Source organism: Tribolium castaneum, chromosome 3 (genome assembly GCF_031307605.1).
Source record: "Tribolium castaneum strain GA2 chromosome 3, icTriCast1.1, whole genome shotgun sequence".
NCBI lineage: Eukaryota > Metazoa > Arthropoda > Insecta > Coleoptera > Tenebrionidae > Tribolium > Tribolium castaneum.
In genome coordinates, this window is record NC_087396.1 from 11,210,354 (window position 1) to 11,235,549 (window position 25,196).

The 25,196-nt window shown below is 35.0% G+C and overlaps 1 protein-coding gene and 1 long non-coding RNA gene across 2 annotated transcripts in view; both read right to left on the reverse strand.

The window, feature by feature from the left end:
• The window catches only part of LOC663423 (nephrin), an 87,316-nt gene that overhangs the window by 40,359 nt on the left and 21,761 nt on the right, over positions 1–25,196 (reverse strand). The window contains exons 3-4 of the mRNA XM_015981665.2: positions 5,137–5,264; positions 4,646–4,954 (exon numbers count right to left, since the gene is read on the reverse strand). Coding sequence (XP_015837151.1) covers positions 4,646–4,954; positions 5,137–5,264 — 437 coding nt within the window. The remainder of the gene's footprint in view (positions 1–4,645; positions 4,955–5,136; positions 5,265–25,196) is intronic.
• Positions 5,272–8,157, reverse strand: LOC135265593 (uncharacterized). Its single transcript, XR_010333310.1, has 3 exons — positions 8,064–8,157; positions 7,748–8,001; positions 5,272–7,674 (listed from the first exon to the last, which is right to left on the reverse strand). It is a non-coding gene; the product is annotated as an uncharacterized LOC135265593 (long non-coding RNA).

Sequence of the window (25,196 nt, forward strand, 5' to 3'; positions counted from 1 at the left end):
TGGGATCGTGATAACATGCCTCGTTTTTTCCCCGTACTACATAATTTGATTCGCATCGAGGCGTGGATGATGTATTTGACAACCTATTCAAAGGGTTGCTTCGTGTAAATTGCCCTAGTTGTTTAGAAATTGTCGGAAATATGATGGATATTCAATTTTACATACAAAACGGTTTTTAAATTTCATTTAGGAGTGACTCTGAGAACAATGCTTTTTGTATGCTGTGAAACAGCTACTTCAAATATCGACGCCGACATAATCAAACTCCAATTAAATATTTTGTATTTGATAAATTTCACATCGGTCGGTTTAACACAGTCACTCGTGCCAGTCGCATGATTGATTACACTCAAGTGGGCAAAAATATGTGATTTCAAACAGCAATAGCCTGAGCGTTTAAATTTTAATATTTAAAATCGTAAAACTATAAAAATAATAAACTACGAAAATTTTATTTACACTTTATAATTAAATAAAAGCTTCTCCCCTATTTCATTACCTCATAACCTAATGCTGTCATAAATCATTTTCAAATTCTCGTCTTAATTAAGACTAAAACCACAAGAGCATGCACAAAAAACTTTTCACCTAAATAATTCAAACTTCAGGCAGTTAGTTCATCTAAGTAAGTACTTGGAGCAAAACATGACATGGCACTAGACATTTTCGTTTTATTTTGAACTAAATATGTTCACTTAAACAATTTTTACCTTCTTACTTTAAGCACTTAAAATATTTGATTTACTGAAAAATTGTTTAACCAATTGGGTTTTATGTTAAGCAATGCAACTTTCACTTTTCGCACGCACTGGTTTTAATTACGTGGCACTTGTACACGGCGCAATATGAAAGGAAGAAAATCTCTTTGTGAATTTTAAACGAAAAGAGAATTTAATATTAATTAAAGTCACTAATTCTATACTTCCTCAGCAATAACGAGTGTCAGAAATGATTAATAAAATAAAATTGTGCAAAGTGGATTCATTTTAAATTAATTACATTCTGATTTATTTACACGTTAAGTTAAGCGTTAAAAACCATACTAATGCCCTTTTGATCACACCCCAGCCCCTAAAATTCCCTGCGAAGTGTTGAGTATTTGGCGAGAACGAGACTTTCAAAAGGAAAGCAAATTGTAGAAGTTTTTTTAATAACACAGAGGCCATCATTTGAAGGACCAAAGTTCTGCTCCAAAGCCTCTTTAACCTCCATTTTATTAAAAAAATAACTGACGCGTTTGCTCTCTAATAATACCACCATTCGCTAAGCATAGATTTCGGCACACGCCCTTTTTTGCAAGAGATTTTATAACACCCCAATGGCCGGGTTTAATGTAGTCGCTTTTTGCGTGCTCAAACTCGACTAAATCGGGTTTTTATTTGTAATTGGAGATAAATATAATTTAAAGCGCGAGCATAATTTTTCTCAGACGTGGAACGTTAAATAAATTCTTTCACGTTACATTAAATGTTAGCAGAAATTCAAACAAGCTGAAACGAGTTGTGTATTTCTTTTGCTGTAAGCACCTTTGGATTTAATTTGTTTATTTTGCAACTGCGTTTCATTCTTTGACTAATTTCGGAACTCGACGTATTGTTACATTTCGTCGCTAATTACCAGTATTAACAACAGCTTCAAGTACGGCACTTATTAACATTTACAATTACTTGCAGCCAGTTTTGATAAGTTTTAATTACTTCTGAGGTATTTTTCCTTATTACGTTCTTTCCTTCCAATTCTAAAACCTGATACTAATCAGTTTGTAGATCGAATAAAAAGAAAATGAGCGTAATAGGAGAAAAGCCGTTAGCAAATAAAGAAAATAACTTATCGGGTAACACAAAGCGTCATGTTAAAAGTAGAAAGGATTGGAAGCTTTAGGGAGGAAATTTCGAGCGCATTAGTCTTAAATAACAGACGTGAAGGATAGTTTTAACTTTTTATTATTTATGTTTGTATGTACAAGCTTGTCTATCCACGTGATAATGAAAGCAAACTCCGGTCTAATGACGTGTCAAAACGCAATTTCAGAATTAAAAACCCGTCCGGATTATCTTCGTATTTGGAGAATCGGAGTCGTAATATGCAGCTTGTTCGGGTGTAGAGCGCATCGATGTCATGCACGATTGGCAGCTTGATGTTAGATTGGCAATATATTAAACCAATCATCTCGCTGCTCCCTGTTATCAATATGCAAAATATGTTTGTGATACATGACCAACAATTAATGGTTGTCCTGGCAGATCGATCGCATACCGGGAAAAAATCCGCGGGTTTGACGATGCACTTCATTTATCATCTGCTTGAGGCAAGCATTTTGTCATAATACGAAAAAGTGAAGGCGTTTAGACACAAGATGATGATGTCTGTATACGGGCAGACACTTTTGAGATTGGATTCTTTTCAGGAATTAGATTGGAAAATCGATAGCTTTGTCCTTCGGTGTATTGCGTTGCCTTTTTTATTAACTGCTCGGAGAATAATTCTGGCAAAAAATTTAAACATTGCGGGTTTCCCAAGGGACTGGGATTAGGTTTGACCGGAGATACGCATACTGATGCCCACTTGGGGACCAGATTAAGACTTTTTTAATTAACACTCGGGTTTAAACCTGTTTAAAGCCTCACTAGATCAGCGAGGGCTTAGAATTGTGTTTTGTACTCTTGAAGGTAATAGTTAATGTAGGCAACAAGTGGATTAAAGTAGTTTTAAAGAACAGGCCACAAGGAACTTTCGCTAAACTGAACAATTTCGAAACTTAGAAATTTAATTTTTAATTTTGTTGTTAGTTATTCTGTACATAAACTGTGCCTCAGCCAAACTTCAGTCTACTTATTACGAAAACTCAGATTGAATGTTTGAGCAAAAATTTGTTTCAAGTTGATGGAAAGTTTTCTTTGTTTCGTACAGATACTGTGTAACAACTCGTTTAAAGATCTTATCTGCAAAATGACAAAAATATTATTGGTGGCAACCCTAAAGACTAGGGAACAAAGTTTGATTACAAAACTTTCTCTGTATTCATCTTTTCAATATTTTGCGCCAGTAGGATATAGCAGGAATGTTTCTTTTTGTTAATTTTTAACGCTAAGAACATTCAATCGGTTTTTTCCGAGATATTTATTGAATTTTACGTTGTTGATTGAATTTTTCCTAAAAGAGAAGGCAAGGAAGTTTTGAATATCAAAGCTTGGGGAAGTTAAGGTAGACGTCAGATGTTAAAATGAAGTTAAAAATAAATGAATTCGTAAAAGTTGTAGATTCCAAAAGAAACCTTTACAGGTGAAACTAAAGTCTGTATTATTCCCTGAATAAATCAAGATTCTTAACTTTGTAACTTCTCTAAGAAAATGGTTGAATGTGTTTACAATATAAATATGTTTGTGCCTCGAAAACTGTTAAAAACAACATCAAACATATTATTGTGTCTTACGTGTTATTTATTTTGAAAGTCAGCAATAGTCATAACAGTTATGTCTCATTCAAGTCATAAAATACCAAGCATTGAACATGAACAAGTAATAACAACTAAAGTCGCTCAGCTGCAACAGTAACACAATAACTGTGGCTGAAGCAACACGAAAAAAGCAAGACTACCTTTTATGTTTACTAGCATCAAAAAGCTTTACATGTAATAAAATTGACAACATATTCAAATTACAATCTTTTCAATATTTTGAACAAAGGATTATCGAACGTTGAAAAAATCCGTGAAAAACCTTCTCAAGGAGCTGAAAACTTGATATGTCTTCACTTTGAGCGAAGAAATTACAGCGCAGGAATTTATTAAGACTACTCCAAGAAACTAAACCGGTAATAGTCTCCCGCTCCGAATTTCCAACAATGCGACTGTTTTTGTGTATTAAACGCGCCGTAAAGCGCATCTGCCTTCGAGATCTCCCTTCAGCGTAAGCCCGAAGATTGTGCTAGAATTTCACGGATTATTTAAGACATATTCGTGAATTTTGTAGTGATCCGATTTGAATTTGCGTCCATTCACGTTTGACTTTATTACAGTGAATAAATAATTCAGGCACGAAAGCTCCCAACTTTAATAATTCCGTCGCTGCTGTAACTGTGCCAACATAACTTTTTGTTGGAATTTTTTCCCAACAAAAAGAAAAAAATTGCGAATTCTCTGTGTGCATAAATTACGCAATCGTCGGCTCGAAAGCAATTCATAATCTGCTTGGAACACCAAATGTAAGGGGCAAGAATCAATAGCATTCAACTAAATTTGTAATTCTTATATCCCTCCTAGCTCGGCTATTGTCAAATTTGCATCGCGTTTCAGCGGGATATTTTTTGAGAACTCGTGTAGAGTTATTGCGCGCTATATTGCGAGGCGTTTTATTAAGACACTAAAATTTCATATGCATTGAGCTACAAGAAATCATCTCGAGCACATTTAATCTTATCGCGATCTTTATTCTTTCTAATAGTGAAACAGGTCGAGCTAACGTACGTGCAACTCTATCGTGTAGAAAGGATATACAATTTGTTAAAGCCTGAAAAATATATCTGAAATGATTGTTTCGTTAATATTCTCACAGATAACAATTCAGTTCAAAAAATCAACAACCGAGATCGAATCAGAACCGGAAGAAACATTTTGTTGGAAATTTGAGCAAAAATGTTTCCTTACCTTCCACCAAGTGATGATTGCGGGTGGCCTGGACCCTCTACACCTGCATGTAATATTATATCGCTTTCCCGCACTAAATTCGGGGTTATTTCCCAGTAATGTGACCTCAAGTGGTCTCAGGTACATGTCTATAGCGACTCTGACTACGAGAGGAGGCTGTAGTCTGCTATTGCTGACTTCACAACTGTAGATTGCAAGCAAGTGGGATCTCGTGAGCTTGTCAATTTTCAGCACACTTTGCGATTTCCTTCTGTCGGGGAAGAACTGGGACTCGTCTGTCACTAGCTCTCCATCACGCCACCACGAGACCTAAAAGGGAGTTAACACGATCTAATCGTGATTTATTTACTCAAATAAAAAATTATGTGGCTTTGCACAGCCGAATTTTCGATCAAATCAAAAAAAACTGTAGAAAGCAGAAGAAATAAGCAAATAAATGGAGCTTGTTTATTTTTTCTTTTGTGCGTGAAAAATGCGCGCTTTTGGCTTACTTTGGCGAGGGGTTTGCCTCCGGTGGCGGTGCAAGTGAGTGTTAAACTGGCCCCTTCAGCGTAGGCCGTGGTGATGCCATTTTTCACTTGGTTGAAGTCATCAGTCACTTGGACACCAGTCGGCGGCACTGCAACAAATAAAAAGCGGTCAACTGAGTCGTGAGTTGAAACTATTCGGTATGCTTTCCGCGATCGATCTGGCACACTGCCGAACCCTTTGTTTTCGGGATTACCGCAAACTTTGCCAGGATTCGTACCTGCATAAAATATGAAATCTGGCTTTTGCCAATTATCGGACATTCTTCCGGCGCGACGCGATACGTTGCGACTTAATTAAAGAGATGATTAGGGCTCTAATTAGGATAAACGCTAATTAGATTAAGAAAGCTGGAGAAGTTCTGGTGTCAGCAAGCACATCAAGTTTGTTTTGGTCGTAGACGTGCAGGCTGCAGCCTTTCTGCGACTGCTTTATAACGTAATCATTCCAAACAAATTACAGCCAGTTTTGACGTCTACATTGTCGACGAACCGAATTACAATTTCGCCAAAGCACAAAAGCACACTGGCGTTTCCTATTCTTGACGTCAATTCTGTTAAACGCCACCACATGCATGTCAAATAGCGACAAAAATTACTTCTAATTCACTAACGCGTTTTTTAGTTCAATTGTCCCAATAGACAGAAGTAGCACACAAACGTTAAGGATTCAATACCTCGTTATAACATTCATTATTTTCTAACGCTTCAGATAGTTCGAAAGTTCAATAAGTGTTTTCATAAATTATCAAGATGCTGCCGGCCAAAATAATGAGCTTATAGTTCGTCGAGTCGGAGAACTTTCGTTCACTATTAAATCTACATTAAAGTTGAAAAAACATTTCAGCCATGTTTTTCACATGGTTTCTTGCTGCAAATCCGAGATTATTAAGATTCATTTCCGAGGAAGTTCCAAACTTGTGTAAAATCCACGGGAAATAACTAGTTATATTTGTCACATCGCTTGGCTTTAATGTAACTTCATTTTCATAACTTACCGGAACGATTTTGTTTGGAAACAGTGTGCCAAAGAAATTTAATAATGTTTTTTTTAATTAAAAAATCAAGATATTGTTGCCTCAAAGGCTGTAAAATACAATGTACATAATGGGCAAAGGCGCCTCAAGAAAGGCGATATGCAGATAAAATTCAGCATTCAATAGAAGGAATATAAATATAGATATGATGCATTCTGATGCAAGCAGCCATAAAAGTAGGGGATAAATTTCAACTCACGTTTGCAGTATTCGCAGTGATGGTAACGTAACATGATTTTAGTGTTTTCCATGAATTTATGAGCATCAATCTGAACTGGCCTTCAGCAACATTTATGAAGTGGTGGACGATAAAGTGCGCCAAGCCGGGAGAAAATCTGATAAGAGTAATACGAGTCGACAATGAACAAAAGTTAGAGAGGCTTGAGGGGAATTAAGTATGAACGACTATTTATCTGTCAGTGTGATTTGGAAAATGCAAAAATAAAGAAAAGTGCGCTTTAGCAGAAAATTAATGTGATTTTATTGTCACTCCTAGATTTCTGCAGTTACTAACACTAATGAATAGCTGAGAACTTTATTATACCTAAAAACGCCGCAACTGTCGTTGTTAATTATTCAGTTCTAATTAAAATTTTTCTATTATTATTTTGACCCAAGTCCTAAATTATATAACAGCGTGTTCTACCTGGTAATCGCTAAATCCTTAAATTCAAATACCGATTTTAGAAACTGTTGATTTTTACTCAAAGTAGTCTTCTTGTCGCAAATCCTCTCTTATGTGTCTTATTAAAAAGATTCAATAAATATCTTAATTGTTTTTTAAATTACATTTTGTAATATTACTCTCGACAGCGGCCACTTCAAATAAGTATTGAAATAAGTATTTTTGTCATATAACATGAATTTTAATTTCGCTTGAGGTACTGGTAGAATTTATGGATGTTTAGTCTTTGAATTGCTCATTCCTGTGGCATTAAACTTTGTCCGAGCCGCAAAAGTATGGCAATTTGGTTTTTGCCGTAATCCCCGTATACGTAGGGCGCAAGAAATATGGCTCACGCAAGCCCTGATTATCCATCATGTTGCTGTCTAAGCATATTGGTTGCTTTGTAGCGGTTACAATGGTCTAAGCGTGTTGAACGTAACCGGTGCGCGAGTCTTAGATCTTGTTAAATAAGTTGTGAAGTTTTTCCATAACGCACGCCAACTCTTGCTTTAATAGAGTTCTGTAACAAGGCGATAAAATCTAGTCTAGGTCCCATGATCCCCAGCAAGTCACTAACAAAGTTTCTATTAACATGTTTAAACGCAAATCTGGTCGATATTCTGCCAAAATGGGGTGTCCTGACCTCGGAAGGATCCCTCCTAATTAATATAATGATTGTATGACTGCTTGTCCGAGAGCGAAATCTCGTCATGATCAATAATTCGCAAGTTTTGGAGTTGTATGGAGCTGCATAGCTAACTGGACGTTTCACATGACTCCTTGATGTCTAATTGAGACCTACAACTTAAAGGGATTATAACTTGCCATTTGCGCGACTACTGTCAAGCAGTATTTCATTTAAGGAGCTTACATCTTGAATAATGCACTCCGGGGAGTAGCTCCGACAAAGTTTAAGCTTCAAAGAATATTGATTAAAAGATTTACCATCACATTCGAGATTAGTTCGGATGGATAGTTTCTCAAAAAGCAAGACGTGAAAACTTGTGAAACACTTGCACAAAAATCTCCTTTCGGGATCTAGGCGTAGGTGTGGCCCGTCGATAAAAATTCTTAGGTTTAACGCAATAGCTCACGCAAAGCTACACGACTTTTCTTTTACACGACCTACAATGAATCTTTACTGGGAAGTTTCGTTTTATTCTTGCTCTACTCAAGGAACTACTTACAGACGACATCAGCTTCTGTTTTATGCCCGTTTTCACTATTGCTGGCCCATAATTTGCGAGAGCTAAATAAAAGGAACGCTCGTCACAAAGCGACCAATTCAAAAAACTAGAAATGGATCGCTTTTCGTGCAGACGTGATAATTACTTTAGAGGACTATTAAATATTTATGTTCTACTCGGGCCTGATTGAATAATTCCCAAAGCGTGAAACTTCCCAGTCACACTCGCAAATTGGTGCACTTCTGTCGATTAGTGTTTTTGTTTCGGATTAAAAAAAACACCTACGCTATTGCCCCAATTCCCACATTTTTGCTCCATCCAAATTAAATAAAAACCGAACACCAAACACTCATGAAATATTATTAAAAAGAAGTATTTATCGATCAAATGACCAGTAAAAATAAATTCAATTAGTCAAAGCATTAATTTAATTATTTCATTTAAAAAATTGTTAATTGCATTTTTATGTAAAAATTGACTCTAAAATATTAATAAAAACGCAGCAATTCCAGGTAAAGCCATTGCATGACATACAGAGCAAAGCCCTCGCCCTGTGTACACATAGTTACATGAAAAGTTACAACAGGTTGTAATAAATATCTGTAATATGCTACCTTGGTGCATATCTTAATCTATGCATCTATGATAATTATGGACCCACAATTTCTTCAAAACTGTGCTACTGTAAACAATAGTTTATGGGTCACTGCAGTTGCAAAACAAACTATAAATTGTTTCCGCTTAAAGGAGAAGTGCTGATCGATCAACAAATTAATAATTTCCCAATTTTGCGACTCAACATTGAACGCAATTTTACTATAACGCGTTGCAAATCGCTGTTCTACAGAGTCTGTTAATCTTGAAACATTGATCATATAATTCATATACTTGAGCTAAACTGCGAGAACTAATTGATTGGTAGGTGTAGTATTAAATTATTGCTGTCAGGTCAATTACTCTGATGAGTATCAAGGAAGAAATCACTTTCATTATTGCTATTATTATCACGAGAATGTGTGATGTATTGCTTTAGCTATTCATTAACTATTATTGATCTGAAAGCATCCACCATCACGGAATTAAAAAAACTAGAAGGGTTTTTCATTCGTCATTTATCACTCTATGCTGAAGTATTGGGAATATTATGTCAGGATGACCTATTTTAAACACGTACGGAAATGACTACAAAATATATGTGCAGTTTAAATTTTACCAAAGGGCATTTATTTGCACGTAAATCCGAAAAACAGCCGGGGGTCAATTATGAAATTAGTAGTGGTTATTACTGGATAAATTAACGCCAAAAATCCGGGTAGATAAAAAGTCAGTAGATAACATTTGCGTTGCGTGAAATCCGGTAATAAACAAAGTTAATTGCAGAAAGTTTCAGAACGGCAAGCTTAAACTTAAATAATTAACACAAGTGTTTGTGACACAAAAATTCTCAATTGAGTTCTTCTACCATTTCCATGCTTATGGAGTCACGAGTCAAAAAGGTCTATCATAAATTTTATATTTCTTTTCCTTCGTCCTTTTTTCCAACTTTCGCTCAACAACCTGCCACTTTGGAGACACCTCCGGGTAAGAGTACACCAGACAAACGCAGCATAATGCATTTAAAAAGAAAAAGTGTAACAGACGTACACGCCTAAAACGCTAAGTACAAGGACTGAAGAATATTAAATTTGCTGCTGTCGCTGCTTTTCCCATTTTTGAGAATACTTTAACAAAAAAAGGGCTGTGTATTGTTTCGTGTTACTCTAGTTTATTTACCACAGACGAAACTAATTAACTTATGACCCCTATCTGTGCAAGTAAAAGTTTTAGTGTCCGTAAACCTATGCAAATATGGTTTGAAGCAATAAGTGGGTATGGAGCAAGAGATTTATTTAACATTGGCAAGCTTTGTCTGATTCACGCCATTAGTGTCATTATTAATCTATCAGCGTGTGTATAATGAATGAAAACTGGCATGTGAGTAACAGTCTCTACAATAAACAGATACCTCTAATTTGTTTATTGTAATACGGCTTACTAAATAATTTAACCGCGATTATGGTGTTATAATGTGTTGTTTGCTGCTAAATATTTAAACTCTAGTGACCATAAACCAGTAGTGCTTCAAGTAAACCATATATTTCAATTTAATTTTATTACGTTTTCAAATAATAACATAGTAAATTTTTCCAGGGACATAAACGTCCTATTAGTTGGAAAACAGCTAAGATCTTATATAAGTCGAATTGTAGTTTTATAGTCTTTGAAGTCTTAAGAAAGTAAGAAATAGCCTTCCACTAAGAAGCTAACAATGTATTTTCGAATCGAGAGTTCAGCCAATGATTTGCTGCAGATAGCACGTTGTGAAATTGAATACTCTACATTTTTTAGTTGAATTTGGTTTATCTGTTACGTGATTATTACATTGTTTACACCAAAAATGAAACGTGAATATTTAATGTAGTAATAAATCAACAAAATAAACACTAAAATTCAGTTAATAAAATATGCAAGTATTTATTTACAATATTTTGCAATACATTTGAATATTGTGGTAACATAAATTTGTCATCGTGGACGTTTGTATACAAGAGTGAAACATATGTCGTTATTTTAAAATAAATAAACAAATTACATAAAATTTGGTTATGCGAGTTCATTTAATTGTGAGAGAAAACTCCGGCATTAAAACTTTGAAACTCGCACAAAACCACTGAAAACTATAGCTAGTTTTAGCTCACTTTGTTGTCTAAAGTAGGGTAATCTATGTGACACGCAAAGCCACATCAACTGCAGAAACTAATTTATCACATTCCCTCAAAATTTAAGCAGTTTTTGCTTCATAAAGAAAAAATTGTTTTTACCTATTTTTTCGCGTAATGCACAGCATATTTAAGTAGAAAGTTCACATTTTGCTGCTAGCACTGTCCAGTGGCCGTTCGCAATTTTTGTAGCTTCGCCTGGTCAAGTTTCTCCCATTGTTACCCAGATGAGTTATAATTGAATTAAAAATGCTCGAAAAAGCTTTTTGTTGTACTGCTATTTTATTTTTTGTCTTTGTTCCACGCTTCGGCAAGATTAAAAATTAATATTTTATTCCAAAGTAAAAAATTCTTTTAAAACTTTTAATGGGGACTATGTGTTCAAGTGCTTTAATGCTCCTGAAGCATTACAAAAGCTGCAGAAAGGAGTATTCATAGTCGCATGAGTAGTTGCTAGTTAGCCGTGTCACCTCATTGAAAGCTTTCTAAAATTAGATGCTCTTTTTTCAGCGCTTCGGTGGCTTGTTTCAGTGAAAATTTTCGCGATTTTGTGGCCCTTAGAGCACAGACAATTAAATAAAAGGTTGTGTCTTTTTAACAAATTTTTAAATTGGAATCGGATAACGACCCTCAGCAGGTTTTATTCAAACCAGAAATTAATTTTTGGTCGGTGAGGGCCCACTCAAATATTTGTGTTGTACATTCTGGATGACTGGAAACTAATTAAAACGCCTCAAATTTCACATAAAATAAGGGCGGGAAGAGAAGAGAGTTAATTGGAAACAGTGAAGGGTTATCGATACAATCTTGAAAATTTTTCGTTAATTTGATTGTGTTAGGCCGCAATATTTCAGACACGAATGCTGCCGCACATAATTACGCGAATTCGCCGGAAAATTACCTAAGGATTGCTCTTAAATCTCCAGCAGACCTTCGCTGGGTAACAGGATTTATCCATTAGCACCGGAACAGTGACCTGTTGTTTTCAGTTTCATTAAAATTTTCAGGAATGTGCAAATAAATTGACCGCAAATTAATTTAAAGCACCAGACCAACCACTCAATTGGTCCAATTAAATAAAATCACAGTTAATAAACATGTTTCCAATTATACCGTCTATCGATTTATTTTCAAGCGATCGGAGAAGTTTCAAAGCAACGCCACTGTCGCCGAGTAATTTACTTCTTAATAAAAACTTAAACTCTTGAGCTCACTTTGGAGGAAAATTGCAAAAGGTTTTAAAGTAGTTTTTTGTGTATCTGCAAGCACCCGACTTGCAAAATTTAGATTTAATCCAATATGTCCACAGTAAATCATCTTGCTTTTATTGGTAACGTGTTTGGTTCAGTTTATAACAATTTTCCCGAAAAATGAAACGAGAGCTAATTTCGTTAAAACTTCTTTTTTGTGTAATCTGCAAATTTACCACTTTATGGCAATTTATTTTCAACTTAAAACGAATTTTGCCTGAAATTGAATTTAAAATCGCGTATCATATCTGCAGTCCTTGCGAAGGATTTTAGTTAAGGTTTCATTTTCAGGGAATATTCGCCGCGTAAATCCCACACTGCTGAAATTATCGGACATTACATCAATCTCAGCTTCGCCACCCAAGACTAATTATTACTGAAATCTGTCGACCGTTATTTCGGTATTTGTAATAATCCCTTCAGACGTTTGCATTTTGTTAATTAAAAATTGTAACAAGACGTGCATTACCGATCTAAAACACGTAAAGTTTTCCCCATTTGAGGTCACTAAGGTCATTAGATAAATGTTTTTGTTTCCTTAGCTAAGTGGTGCACATTACCAAAGTGGTTAAAAATACATTCGAACGAAAACAGGAAAACTTCGGAACACTAACTAGAGAACACGTCAATAGTTTCATATTGGGATTTTTCTCATTGATTGAACTTGATGTGTTTCCTTTGTAACGTAAGCTTAACGTTTAATTTTTTAAACAAAGGCTTTGGTAAAAACTTTTTAAGGAATGTAACAATAAAGCAGCTGGATGTATGTCACGAAATATACGTCGTTGTAAGGTTTTTATGTCGTATGTCTCTTGTTACACAATAACGGTGACATGTATAGCGTTTCGTAGAGAAAATGTAAAGCATCCACTTTTATGTGACATTTATTTTAAAATAATTGAAAATCTGTCTGGGTATTTTATAAAATCACACAATTAAAATAAATTTAGGAAAAATTCTATTTAAATCTTGTCATGTTTACTGAATCAATAAAAAAAATAATCATACGTTTAAAAGAAGATAATAAATAAAAATATAAAATGTAAACTTACGCTACGAGTGTTTTATTTGATAACAATTTTGTTTAAATTAATTTGTACCCCGGCGCATCCACCATTTTTCCGCCTTTTAATTTGCATGCAAATTGTTAACTATCAAATTTTAACAACTACACTATACTGATGTGTACAATGGGGCATTTACACGCAAATGCATCGACATAAAAGTGGCTGTAAGAGGAAAATGCCATTACCCGTCGAACAGTTTTAATTAAATTTCGATGCAAGTCTCGTGTGTGCGTGTGTAGAAGAAAACGCACGTTTTGATTGTCTTTGATTCTTACCATTCTCAGCACTACAAGTTAATCAAATCAACAAAAGAGCAAAACTTTTTCTAAAGTGCTAAGTTTATTGTCTACTATTCTTTGGGTTTGGTGAACCCATCAATTTTTTCGACGCCTTTCAACGCGAATTAATTAAGAGCAATATGTCATTTGAGCTTCTTTGAGATGCAAGTCATGTTTACCTCAAAGCTGCACAAACAGTTTTTTGTTACATTATCAGTCTGGCGTAAATAAAAAGCCGTCAAAGTGACAAGATCCGATAATTACGGCAACCGAAACGCGAAAATTCATAAACTCCGTCGGTCACTGTGTTTTTGCTCAAATTATAGAGCAGCGCTTGTAATTTTTCCTACAATAATTAAATTCTAAAAAACCGTTGCTGTTGACAGTTGACCTGCATTGTTGGAGCTCAGCAAAAAATAACCTAATAATCTCCCAGCATCCCGGAGTCCATGTTAAGCAGCAAATGCCTGTTTTTATTAGGAGGGAGTAATAAGTCTGATGAGTATTAACAGGACTCAACAAAGCACTTCATGTAAAAACGCCATACTTCTCAAAACTCGCATTTCGTCAAATCTCTCAAAGACGGGACTCAACAAGTTCGTAACAGCATTACTCCTGCATGGGTGGTTGTCTATTCATTTCGTTTTGATGTGAACAGCAATATTGTGTGGTTACAAAGAAACCAGCATTTCATTTGAAACAAGCTGTACTCTAATCTGCTGCAATTGTGCAAAATATGAAAATGGAATTTACTTGATTCTGCTTTACACAGGAGTTCATTACAAACTTCTGGATTTGGTCTCAGGTTTTTTTTAAATTCTTTTATTATACGCGCATCTGGAGCGGTCAATAGCACTCCTATTTCTTGTGCACATGAAGCGTCTTACTATTCATATCGCGGAATGTTTTTATTGCCTCTGCCGAATCATTTGTCATAAAAATTTAATTATTCATTTCGCTCCCTTTTCCCTCTTTTCACAATTTAGTTGTTTCAAGTAAGGCAGACAGAAACAGGTGATTCAGACCTTGTAATCTCAATAGGACCCTTTCACAGATAACGTAATTATTACAACAAGCTTGTTAGATATCTGATTTAGCAGCATCAACTCGTAGATTAATTAGAAATAATTAACTAATTACAAAAAGACATTGTTTAGTTCTTTATGTAATTTACGTGAGGAACATTAGCTCAAGTTTAATTTTTTGCTCAGGTTCGCTTTTCCGTCTCAATTTGAACAACAGCAGACTTGCACGCAATTTCTGAATTACGTGCATAACTGGCCCAATCGTGTTTCAGATGTCGTTAAATTTTTAGTGCAAGAAAAACAGCTTAAATCATTATTTGGGGAAACGCAAATACGTCATTTTTCTTCTGATATGATTTTCCTGATTTAATTCCAAGTTAAGTGATAAATGGTTATAAAATTTTTGTAGAAATTTGACACAAAATGTGGAGGTTTTTTCACGGTAATAGCCATAATTATTCAAATAACTAACAGACGACGTAATAAACCTGCGACCCCAACAAAACTTTATTACACTCTTGGGGAAAATAAGCTAAATGTAGTAAAAGATAAATACATCTCTATTACCCCGGTTAATATTCAATGTTATTTTGGACAAATTTAAAAAAATGGTAAATTCAAACTGATTTGCCTTTTTCTATGTTATAAAAAGTGCTTTCTGGTTTATCTCAGTTGCTTTAATGTTGATAATTATTACAGTTAACAAAAAACTACACCTCCACACAGAGAGAGCTTTCGCTCAATATAAACAGCTTTAAATGTGTTACGTGATTTCGTATAAATTCAATAAGAATTCTGTTTTTGAATTTTAATAAAACTGAGATCGCGTAGGTTGGATTGTATACTTGAAGCGTTAAAAAATTTTGTGAGTTTTATGCCGCCCACACCATTTAAAAGCTTTGCCACTAAATTATAAATTTATTTCAAGAATTAAGTGGGGTTTTATTTTTTGCTTGTGTAGATTGTAAAGTTAAATTAAAATTTCAGTTACACACCATAATTTCTTATTAAACTTAAATTATTATTAAAGTATTCATCGTCATTATATTGGCTTCAATTTATTATTATAAAACGTTAGCAACTCATATTATTTTGTAGCTGGTTTTGATGATAAACAAATATGTATTTAAATTAGTTACATTAAAATTAAACAGAGTATGCAACTCTTTTATCTTAAATACCTATTATAAACAGTAATTATTTTATTATAAAACTTTTATTCAATTAATTTAACGTGCTAAAATTCCGAGAATTCCGACAAAAACATTTTGGTTTACAATTTGAATTGCGGATTTTAATTCATTATCGAAGATGTCCTGAGATACCACCTCCTAGAGGTTAGGTTAGTGTAAATTGTTCACACCTGCTCCGATAAGTTATGAGGCCCTAAAGCATATCTTTAGGCCTAATTAGTGTGACACTTTGTTTAGGTGTGGCATAACTAATTTGAGTTAATTCAACAAAGCACTTTAATAATTTTTAATTAATTTTATTACATATTTTAAAATGGTAGACGAAAAATAAAATAGTTTTGATCTGTCGACATCCCTAAATAAATAGTTTTATTGCCGTTCATAAATTACAAATGTGGTTATTTTTATTTATATTATTGTAACCCGACAAGCCTTATAATAAATTCCGAAGCTTGTAGTTTTTGCCCAATGAGGAAACCCTCTGGAAATGATGTAGTATCGTTGTTAATCGTAGGTGACGTTCCAGCGGCTGTCCAAGCGCGCCCTGATTTATCTCCGGGTCTCATTAGCCCTTTTTACCTCGCAAACTGGCTCAGTTGTTTATCTCGTCAGTTCCGATTTATTGAAATTTAAAATGCATTCTCCCGTGGAATCTCTTTGTGCGTACATATAAATTTCTTGTTGATTTGTTCGGAGACAGCGCGTGTTGAATTAATACCCGGCCGTTCAACAGCTCCTGCTTAAATCTGGGCTTTATGCAAACGTGACCGGAGTTGATCAAGTTCCTGCCTGTATCGGTGTAATTAAAGAAATTTGTCATCAAATATACGCGACTAAATTACACAAAGCTGCCGGATCAATAAAAAGGTCATTATACTTGTTAACAATGTTTACTAGCTTGTGACCCTCCGTTTGTGGGATTTCGCCGACCCGGCACTTTTTAAATAAGAAACATTGGACTCCACAATAACACAAATTTCGTTACGTGGAATTTAATATAGACGCGCCGCAGGCGCTCAGGACGAATATCAATGCGTGTGAGTGTCCTTCACCGAAATCAATCCCGATTTTAGCCACTAGTGTGTTAGTTTCAATTTTAAAAGATCAGATTTTTGTATCGAAATTGCGCTCCGAAGCGTATTAACCCTTAATTACGCTATTATCTAATTTAAAAATCGATTTCGCGATGCACACTTTTCATTTAGTTCAAAACGGGAACCGAGTTATTTTCGCGTTGTATACGTAACTTGATTAATTGTGTATCTGGAGCAATATCTATCTCCATAAAATCAGCCATGAGCGAGTTCGACGTTTTAATCATAAAGAAGGGACAGGGTTGCTTGGGGAACGGTTTCTTTGCCAATTAATCATGCGTGTCGACGTTGATTTAAATATATTTTACGTTATTCTAATCAGCGCCCAAAATACACTGATTCATCTTTCATTAATTATCATTTATCACTGTTGTTAAATCTGAATTATGATTGTCGTCAGAATGGTTTTCATAACGGGGTTAGTGACCAGCAAAGCCAAAAACTATCTGTTGGCTGTCATCTGTTTCCGTACACACCCCAATTATCCACTATCATATGTATGAAGCACTTTAATTTTAATGCATACCAAGCAAAACACAGCTAGGCGTATCCAGTAACAATCTCTACCGCTACTAAACAAATAGAAAATATACGTAGCGAGCAACAAACCCACTCAGAATTTGTGTTTTCGCCAGAATATTACACATGATATGAATATCTTTAATATTTAACCAACTCCGCATACCTTAATTACTACGATTTGCTAACAAAAACATGGTTTTTAAATTAATTATCACTCCTAGAATGCGGATACACCACCTGCATTATGTTATTAATCCAAAAGTTAATTAACATCAAAAGCATAGTTGAGCTAAGTTTGAATTTTCGGTATACAATGCAATTTGGTGTTCTGTTATGTCGCGGTTAATTGTGAACTATGACCCTCAGTGATTATCACGTTTTGTGCATATTGAGCTATTTGAAACTTAAATGGATTCTAAATAAAACATTACTCTGAGTTGAATCATGCGCAGTTTTTCAAGTTAAGAATGTTTTCGTATTTGTGTGGGATGATCTTCAAATTCGCGACCTTATTGCAAAGTAATGAAGCAAACAAAGTTCCAAGTCTCGTCTTACATCCATCATAACATAAAAGAAAATGTAAACATTTTGTATGAAGCTCAAAGATACGTTCTCAATTATTAATTAGTTACTACCCTCTGAAACCATAATGAGTAGCGGTGTTTGATTTGAAATTACATCTTCCGAAATTTCCGAAAACAAATATCTTCCTGTCGGCATAATTGATGAGGTTTAGAACAGATATCATATTTTAATAAATTTGTCAAGAGTCGTGACAACTATTTGCAAATCGTAATCAAAGGCAATAAATAATGTAATGTCTGATAAATTTGCTGTTTGTGAGACACTTGAAAGTGCTTGCAAAAATATGAGAGCCAATTATTCAGGTGCGGTTTGCAAGGACTGAATTCCAGGAGTCACTTTCCAGTTGAGCCAACACCGCCTTGTCATGCTGAATGAAATTCCTGTGATTCTAAATGCCTCGAATGCATAATTTGGGCTGTTTTATTTGTAAAATAACTTTTCTTTGGGGTATTAAAGCCATTGTTTTAATTCTTTCAAAATGCTAATTAGGCTCTCTCAGTTCGATACGTTCATGAATAATGTTTCAACAGTGAGTTTTTTCTTTCAAAACTAATCCGTGGCTTTTGTGGCTTTTGAATTGTATTGGAAACGCCATTATTCGTAAATCGCTCAGTGATCGTGCCAGTGCTCAATTCAGCATTAAATGAAATGATTAAAAAGTAATAAAAGCATATTTCATCGCTGAAATTTAAGGTGCAAGTTTATTCTATTGAAATGTGCTTTATTCGGGCAAATCCTGGTACTATTAATCTTATTTGAAGCGGTTTAACTAATTAAGGTCGGTTTAGTTGGTTGAAGTAGTTTGGAACTAGCAGGAAGGACGTAGCGGTTTGTAGTTAGTAGCCGCTCAACAACATGTGCAAATAACTTCAACGATACCAGCTCCAAGCAAAGCTCATCCGTCTATTTTTAAACAAATGCGATTGTTGTTGCAGAAATAAATTTGGAGGCACTTTGAATAGTTAGTGACGTATGGAAATGCGAAGGAGCATGAATAAGTTAACAGCAAAGAAACGTCCTTTTTTCTCCTTGGCAGGAAATCATATTAAGTCTCTTCTTTCGATCCTCCACTGTGCGCTCTTCACTCTTTGCTTCCCTTCTCGATATTAAATTTAATGCATCGTCAAAGAAAGCGTTCTCAATTTAAATATTACACGGCCTGACTTTGCTGTTATTATATTATAACAAACGACAGATATGAATTTCTTGTCTGTTTGAACCACTGTCGTCCAAAGTCGGCAATTTTTACGTAGAGAAAGGTGAATAAATAACTTCAAAGGGAAACGTGCCAGGAAGAAGATCGTTAAACAAATATGTAAAATTACCGTATTTTCAAAAAACGTCAACGCAAATTTCCATGATGTAATTTTACGAGATTATTAAACGGAAAAGGTAGTTCTGGATTTTTTCACTGGCGAAATGCGCTCTCAGAACTAGATCAAAGCTCCCCACTCAGACGTAAAGTTAGCGAAATGTTCTCGTCGGTTCCATCTAGTCGACGTTTTTTATTTAAAACTTGAGCTACCGTTTACAATATAGAATGGAAATACTCCTAAATGGATCAAATTTATAGCGAAATTTTCGCGCGTATTATGCGATACGTGGAGGAAATAGCGACAATCAGTCTCTGAAAAAAATTAATAACGATACATCGATTTGCCAGTTTCTGTATCTAAAATGAAATCATCCGCAACGAGAGATTCCTTTATTGTGCTTTCCGGCACAAAATTAAATCTTCACAAGCAAGGAATTAACACAAACTCAAAAATACATACCTGATGGAAAAGTTTATTGGGTCAAACATATTTTGTAAATTCTAACAAACGCCAGATAAAGGAACTTTTAAGTGGATCGAAAATTTTGCTCACAAAATATCTTAGGAGCGAAAGAGGTGAGAAATTATTTTTAATGCCAGAGGTTGGAAAATAACACACTGAAAATATTTTAGGCTGTTGTAATTTTATTTGCCTATCTCTATTTGTTTCCGTGTAAATCACCCACAGCACAGTTTCATTAAAATTTCGATGGACTGATTGGCACATCGGTGTTTACTCACCGAAAAAGCGTGCTAAAACTCGTTTTTATGTCACCTCTATTAATAATGCTCGCAGGTGCAGTTTAGCTTGGAATAAAAGTGAACGAGCTATTTTCTAAAATGTAAACTGTCCTTTATTGGCGAATAGAGAGCAGACACTGATGTTTTTTCGCATTCTGAAAACCCGTTTTAAGCAAAAAGTTGCACTTCAAAGCATGTGATCTTAGCTCGAGATTCGACATAAAGAGAAACTAAATCACAACAAGGAATTCTTCCACCGAGAAATGCTTTGTGTTTTTGCTAAATGGCCATAAACCCGACGACGTTTTATGGAGTATTACTAGTTTGTAAATTTGCTTGGACTATTCGAGTTGAATAGAAACATGATATAGGATAATCGTTTGTAACGGGGTCTTGATTCTGGAAGCTCTGCTATCTAGCAGATCCGCAAACTCTGTTGTAAACACAGCAGATTTGTTATTTACGTTGAGTCCGATTTGGACAGTTTAAAACCGAGACAAATGTAGTAAAAACAGTGAAACTTTGAGTCCCTGGAAGTGGCATATCATTTATCATCGCACAGTTGTCGATAACTTTGCTTTCGATCCGTCTTGTTGTCCGGAAGCAGTCCTCGGGGATCAAGGGTTCCAGAATGTGGTTTTTGCGTCCTATTATACGGCGGCTATAAAGACATCAGATTTGAAAAATAGAAAAAGGAATATGTATGAGTTTTTGTTAGTCCAAGCACAAGCTTGAAAGATAACACTGCAGAGCTAGTCCTAGTAACCGATTTTTGAAACTGATCGGGCGTGAAATTTCTTGTAAATCCTTTTATCTCTTCACGGTTTATCATATAGACAGATCGGCCGAGAATGCAATATATCGCTAGTCGAAACAAAAGACAGCGGAAGCCCAGAGTCAATGAAACCAGATAGTTAGGGCACACAAGTCCCAAACAATTTTAAATAAGGCCTATAACGCCGATCCTGGTTTCTGGCAAAAAGACTTGAGACTGATGATGATCATTAATTATTGTCATAAGCAGTATGGACGAAAAAGATTGCAAAAAGTTCAAACAAAGGCAATCTATCGAAGAAGTCTCGAAAGTATGTAATAGAAAACTAACAAACGTAACTTCATTTAAGCCTCTACTTGCTCTCTTCGGTTTCCGAAACCGCAACAAAAGCTTCAAACTAGAATAAAACTTAGTTTTGCTACAAATTTATGTTTCGAACTTATTTCAAACAACCATTTTAACTAATTGTTGAAGCAAAAACTTTAAGTGAAATGTCAGCAGCATTGGCCACAAATGCAACCTCCGTAATTGGCGAAAAACTCAATTATGTTGCATAAAAATTGTAGTTTTTTGCAAAGTTAGCAAGGAATGTGTAAGTAGAATTCTCCAGCTTTTCCGTCTCTATTGTCGTTGCAAAATTACATTCTTCGCTTCTCGGTGAAATCACATCAACTAAATCAATTAAAAATGATCTTTGGTCACATCTTATTAGTTGAAAGGCCTCAAATGAAGTAAAACTCCGGGAAAATGATAATAAAATAACCGAAAGCTGATGTAGTAAAGTAGTTTATTCTACACGAGTCCACTGATGCGCGAATCTCTTTCATGTTGATGAGTGAAAGGAATAAAAAGCGTTTGCAGTGTGAATTTCAGATGTACTTCGATCGCGTAAAGATATCCCCTTGAAATATTCCGGCAAACCGGAAAAAAATCAAATTAACATCTTTTAATATGTCCTACTTTTACTGTCCCTAAAATTATAAATAAAAATTTTAACACCCCGCGTTTATTAGATAAATGTACTGCAGATGAGCTTATTTAAGTGGCAATCTATGCTTTAATAATAGTGTTAAAAACCTGATTAAATGACGGGATTTTCACTCGGCCAAAATGACTTTAATTAAAGCGTTGCTTAAATTTTATTAGTTTAATGAAAAAGCATTTTTTAAAATGAATTAAACAAGTTAAAATTTTTTGAAATTCTGCGACAGTTAGCCTTTATAAATTCCGAGCGTCTAGACTGATTAATTATTTAAAATTGAGGTTTTAATAAAATCTGAATCTCGACCGAAGCTGAATATTCAACCCACGCACATAAATTGGTAAATAGTGTGTCTGGTGGCTATGTTAAAAATTAGTTGGTGGCTTATTACCGCTGTTTTTGCACACCTTGCCCCAGCTAGCGTTATGTATTGTTAAAGGTCCCTGGAATAGCTTTAATGAACACAGCACCGAAATCTCATGGGTTCTCTTTGGGTCCCTACGTGCTTAAATGTTCCATTTTGATGTAATCTGGCTTACGGAAACAACATCTTTTGAAACATTGTAACGTCGTTGGTATTGCATGTGTGGCTATAACGAGGTAATTTCCTTCAGCTCGTTACTTTCACTCCGGTTATATGCTGATGAGTTTTATTAATAGCAGCGTTTTACTTTCGTTAGGTTGAAAAATCCGACCGTGAAAAGCGTTTGATAAATTTTCCCGATCGGTTTTGTGCGTTTGGCTCGAGATGAATGATTGTTTCTAATATGTGAGCGATTTTTATTACCGGCTGATAAATTTATTTGATTGAATTCTTTAATTGAAGTGGCCGAGAACTCATTTTTTAAGAAGCTTCAACCAAGATTGATTGTTGTTGCCTCTCCGATTTATACAAAATTTATGTGGAAAGGTGCGGTGAGAATAATTTATTGATTACAGTTCAGACGGTCCCTTTCGATTCGTAGACCCTTCTAAATCTAGACTAACTGTGTCGCTAACCACTTTTAACGACTTTTCGACAGGCTCACTGTCGTGTCTTTCAAAGTAGAACTAACACAGTTGTGTTAACGTTCATTACGATCAAACTTTGTTGTTTTGTTCCACGGATATTCTTCTCCGACGCTCTGACTCCGCTCTAACAATGTTAAAATAATCAACAAACGTCTAACCTCGGATATAGTGGTGCAACTTTGCCTTAATTAACTTGTTTTCCTAGATTTGTGTCACCAAATTTTAGTCTAAACGTGACATAAGCTTCACACCCACGAGCTGTCTTTGTGCCGAAGTTTTGTCAATCAACAACTCATTAAATTATCTAACAGTAATGAAGTTGCTGACATACTGCAGCTGCACCCGTGGGATAATTTTAAGATGCTAGTTGAAAATGTATCGCTTCATTAGCATTCGTTAATCTGGAGGTTTTCATTTCAACGTTTTAGGAAAATGAGTATATAAATAATTAATTAAAAAAATGTTATTTTTTAATTATTTTATGCTTGTGGTTTCCGATTTTCACACAACATTTTTAATTAAATCTAAAACATTTACAAGGCCACATTTGTTTTACAGTGAAACTAACTAAAACTATAGCAAAATGAAATAATTGTAAAAATCTGATTGTTTCTGTTCCTGACTGCAAAATGAAATGAAATGGCTTCAAAGCAAATTACATTTGAAGAATCATTTTTGCTAATACATACACTTTGTGTAATTTGTTGTAGCTGCAGATACTTCGTAATTAAAGTACGTTTGTAGTCATATATTCAACTAAACACTTTACGAGGAAATTTTATAGCCAAGTTAGCTATTTTGTAACTGTGTAATTTACAAAATATTGTGTCTCCACGTAAATTGAAAAGTGCATTGTTTCGTTACTGGTTTTCCTAAAACGCTGTTGTTGGTCAGTTCCGTGAAAATAATAAGCACAGATAAAATTTCAGGAATAAAGGGTTCGTAAAAAAATGGGTGTGTTTATTCATAGCGCGCTTTTCATAAGCAAACAGCTATTTAGTTGATTGCAGCAAACTGAAAAGATCATTTGTACGTGCTCTCCGAATTAGTTCAGACGTGAAAGAGTGGGATTGGTGGTGAATTTCGCTTAATTTTTTCCCCTCATTATCGCTGATGCCGCTGAAAATGCAGGTTTTTTAATGATTTGCTGCGTTAATTACTGTGGTCGGTTGAAAAGTTGCGCAATGGAGTAAGTTAAAAAACGGCAGGAAACTGAGTAATTGAATTGCAGCAGTTCAAGTTAACAAACCGCTACAACTTGAAAGCGCACATTGCATCTAAAACATTTCCTGGCGAAATGAAAAAGTTGGACGAACTATTGTATGGGTCGAGGCAGTAAAAATTCCACTATCTGTCGTTCTCGTTACACAGTTTGCTCCGTTTTCACGACTCTGTCGCGGAGAACGGGTCAGAGTGGAGAATAAGATGGTGACATTTACATTTTTGGCATTTTCTCCGCATCGCTTTTTCTGTGTATTGTTTGCTTTATTACGGAGGGACTGTATTCGGGAAGGACATCGCGCGCATATTAATAACTCAAGGGAGAGAATTTTCCACAAATTTAGACCTTGTTTAATGCGCAATTTGCTTTAATAACACTTGTAGTTTTAAGGATTATTCATTTAGCTCAAATTTATTGTCGGAATTTTAATAATGAGAGTGGACTGGACGAGTTTAATTAAAACAAGCGTCTAGCGCACTCGGCTAAATTAATAAAAGAATTACTTCGATCAGTCGTCATTCCTTACATCCTCCGGAAACATAAAAATTTTAAAATACGATCGGACCGTTTTCATCTATTTTAATTAAACTTTCACTAAAAAAATGATCTCGATTAAGATCGGTTAGGTTTTCTACTCGGTCGACTCGGCGAATAAATTACCATTTATCCCATCGTTCTGTATTGAAAATGCAATTTATCAAACGCGAAGAATGAGAGCCGGCAAAAAGTAATGGCTTTTTATATAAACGACTGACTTTCTTTACATAAAAATGTAACCCGTTTCATAAAAGAAAAACTGCATTATTTCGATTCATTTCCTTGACACTTGGGGAAATATTGCCAGCTCTTACAGATCCTGCCTCCTCAGTCTCTCCTGCGACCCCAATAAATTTCTTTGCAATTATACCGCTCCTCCTCCACCTTTAATTGCCAACTCACCATGTTTTTGGCACGGAGATCGAGTTAAAAATTAAATACCTTCCTGGCACTTGAAGAAATCTGGTCGACCACATTTTTAATTATGAATGCGCGGATCAGCGAACATTTTAATAATAAAAGTATTTTCAACTTCTAAAGGTTTTGTAAAAAGATTCATTTTTAAATCATGAGTTCAATAAAAAAACAACCACGACGGAAATTATTCAATAAACGAGTGCAGAAAATTAATAAAAATATTTTATGACTTGGAAATGAAAAATTTGGTAGCGAATTGTTTATTGTGTTTAATTAACATCGGGTTATTGTTACGACACGTTTGGCAGAATATTTTTATTAGCATTAAATTTCAGAAATTTTAATAAAAGGTATTAAAAT